Source organism: Arachis ipaensis, chromosome B1, assembly GCF_059453495.1.
Source record: "Arachis ipaensis isolate K30076 ecotype BB chromosome B1, ASM5945349v1, whole genome shotgun sequence".
In the NCBI taxonomy this organism is placed as follows: domain Eukaryota; kingdom Viridiplantae; phylum Streptophyta; class Magnoliopsida; order Fabales; family Fabaceae; genus Arachis; species Arachis ipaensis.
In genome coordinates, this window is record NC_142436.1 from 116,710,095 (window position 1) to 116,715,986 (window position 5,892).

The window sequence follows — 5,892 nt, forward strand, 5'->3', positions numbered from 1 at the left end:
TGCAGCAATCAGCGTTTTCTGCGTTTTCTGCACGTGGCGCATGTCACGCGTACGCGTTAGTCACGCGTACGCGTCGATAGTCTTCTTCGCGTGTCATGCGTACACGTCAGGTACGCGCACGCGTCGCTGTACAACTTCGCTTTTCACGCGTACGCGTCAGGTACACGCACGCGTCGCCATGGAAAGCTCCAAATCACGCGCATGCGTCAGGTACGTGCATGCGTTGCTCTTCGCTGTCATCTCCTTTAATTCTTGTGCTGATTCCATTTGTGCAAGCTTCCTCTCCATCCTTTAAGCCATTCCTGCCCTATATAGCCTTCTTCTCTTTTTCTGCGGAAGCTCCATCAGATCCAATCGAATGCTACCTAAAATAAACAGAATTACACACAACTCAAAGTAGCATCCATAGTGGCTAAAAGATAATTAATTCTTGATTAAACTCAACAAATTACATGCAAATTCACTAAGAAAAGATAGGAAAGATGCTCATGCATCAGTAACTATTCCACTTTTTGATGCTATTTTCCAGGTTCCTAAGTATGCTAAGTTTATAAAGGATTTATGCATGAATAACGAGAAAATTCATGATTTAGAAACTATTCCTTTGGGTAGCTCAATTTCTGCTCTGATGGGTGCTATACCGGAGAAATGTGATGATCCCGGTCTGTGTATGGTTACATGCACTATAGGTGGTGTATAGTTTATGGATTGCAGGTGTCAGTATTATGCCATTATCTGTTCATGATGCTTTGAAGCTTCCACCATTAAAAAGGTCGGCAGCCCGATTTGTTTTGGCAGATAAGAGTATAATCTCAGTGGTTGGCATTGCGGAAGACGTCTTGGTGAGCATTAAAGGGTTGACCTTTCCTATTGATTTCTACATTCTTGAGATTCCCCCTAATGACTCAGGAAGACCATCATCTATCTTGCTTGGAAGGCCATTCTTAAAGACTTCTCGGTTTAAATTGGATGCCTTCTCGGGTGCCTATTCTTTTGAGATTGATGGAAGAGCAGTAAGCTTCAACCTTGATGAAGCTATGAAGCACCCACCAGAAGAACACTCCATCTTTCAGTGTGATATTATTGATGAGACTGTGGCTGAAGTTCACTAAGAGATAGTGGATGAGAAGAACATGGTTCAAGGTGCAAGTGTAGGAAAGCCCCCTGAGCATACTGAAGACACCTTGCCACCTCCAGTGGTTCCAGATGATCAAGTGTCAAGCCATGAGCTGAACATGGAGTTGAAGCCCCTTCCACCTCACCTCAAGTATGCTTATCTTGAAGACAATCAAAAGCTCCCGGTGATTATTGCAAAGGAGCTTACTTCCCAACAAGAGGAGCGTCTGCTTAATGTACTAAGAAGAAACAAGAAAGCTATTGGGTAAAGTTTGGCAGAAATAGTAGGTATAAGCTCTCAAGTCTGTGAGCACCGCATTTTTCTAGAGGAGGGATCCAAGCCTATCCGTCAACCTCAAAGGCGGTTGAATCCCACAATTCTGGAAGTTGTGAAGAAGGAAGTGACCCGACTGCTTGAAGCTGACATTATCTATCCAATCTCGGATAGTGAGTGGGTTAGTCCAGTACAAGTGGTTCTGAAGAAGTCTGGCGTCACAATAGTGAGGAATGAGCATGGGGAACTCATGACTACAAGGGTGCTAAATTCCTAGAGAGTGTGTATTGACTACAGGCGCTTGAACTTGGCCACTCGCAAGGATCACTATCCACTACCTTTCATCAATCAAATGCTTGATCGCTTGTCAGGTAAATCACACTATTGCTTTCTAGATGGTTATACTGGTTATTTTTAGATCCATATTGCTCCAGAACATCAGGAGAAAACAACTTTTACATGCCCTTTTGGAACATATGCATATAAGAGAATGCCTTTTGGTTTATGTAATGCACCAGCTACGTTTCAAAGGTGCATGATGAGTATCTTCTCAGATCTTCTTGAGCATTATATGGAAGTGTTTATGGATGACTTTAGTGTCTATGGTGATTCTTTCAATCTTTGCTTGGATAATCTTGCTAGAGTATTAGAAAGATGTGCTAATTCAAACCTTGTGCTTAATTTTAAAAAATGTCATTTTATGGTAAAGCAAGGTATTGTTCTAGGCCATGTTGTTTCTAATACTGGTATATCTGTTGATCCTGCAAAGGTTGATGTTTCTTCTGGTTTACCTTATCCCACCTTTATGAGGAAAGTTTGTTCTTTTCTTGGTCATGCAGGTTTCTACCGGCGTTTTATTAAGGACTTCAGTAAGGTTGCACTACCCCTTTCCCATCTACTGCAAAAAGACGTAGAGTTTGACTTGAGTGAAGACTGCATGGAAGTATTTGACAAGCTGAAGATTGCCTTGACCCAATCTCCTATTGTGAGAGGGCCTGACTAGAGAAGGCCGTTCGAGATCATGTGCGACACATCCAATTATGCGGTAGGAGCAGTGCTGGCTCAGCGCGAAGGTAAGGATTCGTATATTATTGCTTATGCTTCTAAAACTTTAGATGGTGCACAGTCTAATTATACTACCACTTAAAAGGAACTGCTAGCCATTGTTTTTGCTTTGGGTAAATTCTGGGTTTATTTACTTGGAACAAAAGTGGTAGTATATTCAGACCATGCTGCTTTGAAATACGTGTTAGCTAAGAAAGAGTCTAAACCAAGGTTAATTCGTTGGATATTGTTATTGCAAGAGTTTGATTTAGAAATCAAAGATAGGAGTTGTTCCCAAAATTTAGTGGCGAACCACTTGAGTCGCCTAGAATATGTTAAAAGTGACTCCACTCCTATCAATGATGCATTTCCACTTGATAGCTTGCAAGCAATATCTGAGGTGGTTCCTTGGTATGCACCCATAGCTAGTTATTTGGTTAGTCGTGCCTTTCCTCTAAATTTTTCTAAACATCAAAAGGACAAGCTTAAGAACAAGTCCAAGTATTACATATGGGATGACCGATATTTGTGGAGATGTGGTGCTGACCAAATAATTAGAAGATGTGTTCCACAATTAAAAATCCAGTCTATTTTAGAGACATGCCACTCTTCTGAGAGTGGTGGACACTTTGGTCCTTAGAGAACTGCAAGAAAAATTTTGGACTGCGGATTTTGGTGGCCCACACTTTTTAAGGATGCTACTATTTTCTGTGACTCTTGCCACCAATGCCAGAGGTTTGAAAACATATCCAAGAGGGATGAGATGTCCCAACAACTTATGTTATTTTGTGAAATTTTTTATGTTTGGGGTATTGACTTCATGGGTCCATTTCCAAACTCGAATGGTTTCTTATACATTCTATTAGCTGTTGATTATGTTTCTAAATGGGTGGAAGCAATTTTTACCCGTACTGATGATGCTAACATGGTTATTTCTTTTGTTAGAAATAATATTATTTGTTGCTTTGGATCACCATGAGAAATCGTGAGTGATCAAGGCTCTCATTTTTGTAACAGAAGAATGACAGGTTTGCTGAAGAAACATGGCATCTCTCACAAGGTGGCGACGGCTTACCATCCCCAAACAAATGGCCAAGCTGAGGTGTCTAATAGAGAGATCAAGCACATACTCGAGAAGATTGTTAAACATCATAGAAGGGACTGGAGCTCTAGGCTTGGAGATGTGCTATGGGCTTATTGGATAGCTTACAAGACATCCATCAGCATGAGTCCGTTCTGCCTAGTCTACGGAAAGGCTTGTCACCTTCCGGTGGAGGTGGAATACAAAGCTTACTGGGCTGTGAAGGAATGCAACTCAGGATTGGGAGGAGCCGGAATTGAAAGGAAATTGCAACTAGAGGAATTGGAATGCCTTCGACTAGAAGTATATGAAAACTCAAGGCTCTATAAAGAAAAGGTGAAGGCGGTACATGACAAGCACATTAAGAGAAGAGAGTTTAGAGCTGGGGATCAAGTCCTTCTCTACAACTCAAGGTTGAGGTTAATGCCGGGTAAACTGAGGTCAAGGTGGGATGCACCCTACGTGGTAGAGAAGGTGAGACCATATGGAGTTGTCCACCTAAGTCACCCCTCAAGCCCTACCTTCTTCAAAGTCAATGGCCACCGTTTGAAGCTATATCATAGTGCGAAAGTGAAGAACAACAAGGAGCTGAAGATCTTCCTCTTGAAGGATCCAGCAAAGGAAGAGGACTGAGCCTATGGATCGTCCAACTTAAGGACGTTAAAGAAAAGTGCTAAGTGGGAGGCAACCCACCATGGTATGATCTTCCTTTTTATAGTTCTATTTTATTTAATTGCTTATGTTTGTTTCATTAGTGTCTTTGTTAATTTTCAAATCAGCATGTTTCCCTTTTGTTCTGAGTAATTTAAAAAAAAAAACCCTGCCACGCATGGGCATGCCTGACGCGCACGCGCGAGATCGCGGACAAGCATCATGCAAAAATGATGCTTAAATGATGCGTCCTCACGGCCAAACAGAAAGTTGTGCTGGGGCCGTGCAGACAGGGGGCAAAGGGCGTGGGCAGAAGTCACGCGTACGCGTGCCCCACGCGTACGCGACGACGCCCATTTTCCATTTGTGCTAAATTCGTGCTGGGACCATGGTACAGCACGACCTAGATAGAAAGTTGTGCTAGGCTCATGCTGGCGGGGTGCTGGGCGCGAGATGCTGCCTATGCATATGCGTGGCCGACACGTACGCGTCGCCCTGTCCCCAAAAATGGGGCTTGTCTGAGGCTGACATTGTGCCCCTGCATGGCTCGAACAGAGAGTTGTGCCGAGCCCATGCAGGTACTGTGTGAAACGCACAACTCATCCCTACGCGTACGCGTGACCGACGCATGCGCGTCACCTTCAATTTTCATGATCCACGCATACGCATGGACAACGCTTATGTGTCACTATGCATTTTTAAAACTCCAACACGCAGACCTAGTCTGCGCCGTTTCCCCCTCCCCCCCTTTTTTTTTTCTTTTGCTTATTTTCTTTTCTTCCCTCCTTCCTTCTTTGTTCCTTCTTCTTCCCTTCTCACTATTCTTCCCTTCTTTTCCGGCGGACCTCCACCGGCAGCCACCGTTCTCTGGCGTTCCCTCTTTTCTCTCCTCTCTCTCTCTCTCTCTCTCCCCCTTTCTCTCTTACTATTCTTCTTTCTTACCCCTATTCTTTCTCTCTTACTCCCACTTACCACTACTCTTTTTTACCTTCAAAGTTTCATTCCTCCCTCATTATATTCTCTATTTTTATTTAGTTTAGTTACATCTCATCACTTTATTTTCTTTTTGCTACACTTTATTTTCTTATTTCTTGCTTAGTTTTAGTTCTTTTGTTTTCAATTTATTGTATGTTTGAAATTGGTGTTGGATCACTATTCCTTTTATAAATTCATTGGATTGATTGGTGCTACTTATTTTATTGGATATAATTTTTTTTCTCTCATGGTGTTATATGTTGGTTTTGTCAACTTGCTTGTTGAAGAATACAATGCACACTACGTGTTTGTGAAAGAGTTTCAATGAACCCTTACTTTAATTTTGCTTTTATTTCTGCATTCTTTGCTACTTTTTCACTACACTTATCTTATTATTGCATTCTTCATTTGTCTGACTGGTTTCTTTACAATTCTCCTCTTCCCTCATTTTCAGTATGACAACCGTGAAAGGAAAGGAGAAATCTTCTAAGAAAACGGTTTCAAAAAGGAAAGCACCAAAGTCACCCACAAACCGGCAGCCTTCTAAGAAACCAAAAGTGGATATCTGCATTGATGAGTCAGACAAGAAGCTTCTTGCTAAGGATACAGCGTGATTTGCCAACCGCTATTGTGAAAGGATGCATGCTAATATTATGGAGCGAAATCTCCACCGTGAATACCTCCTCTTTGTACCGGACCATTTAATACAATATGTGGAGGATCAAATGAAGAGGAGACGTTGGGGCTTCTT

The 5,892-nt window shown here is 42.2% G+C and overlaps 1 protein-coding gene across 1 annotated transcript; it reads left to right on the plus strand.

The window, feature by feature from the left end:
• Positions 1-3,455: 3,455 nt before the first annotated feature.
• On the plus strand, positions 3,456-4,148 carry LOC107609928 (uncharacterized). Its single transcript, XM_016311991.1, has one exon. It carries the CDS (start codon positions 3,456-3,458, stop codon positions 4,146-4,148), a length of 693 nt encoding a protein of 230 aa, XP_016167477.1.
• Positions 4,149-5,892: the final 1,744 nt, after the last annotated feature.

Excerpts from the sequence above, each read along its gene's own strand:
- LOC107609928 (XM_016311991.1), top strand. The coding sequence starts at position 3,456 with ATGACAGGTTTGCTGAAGAAACATGGCATCTCTCACAAGGTGGCGACG.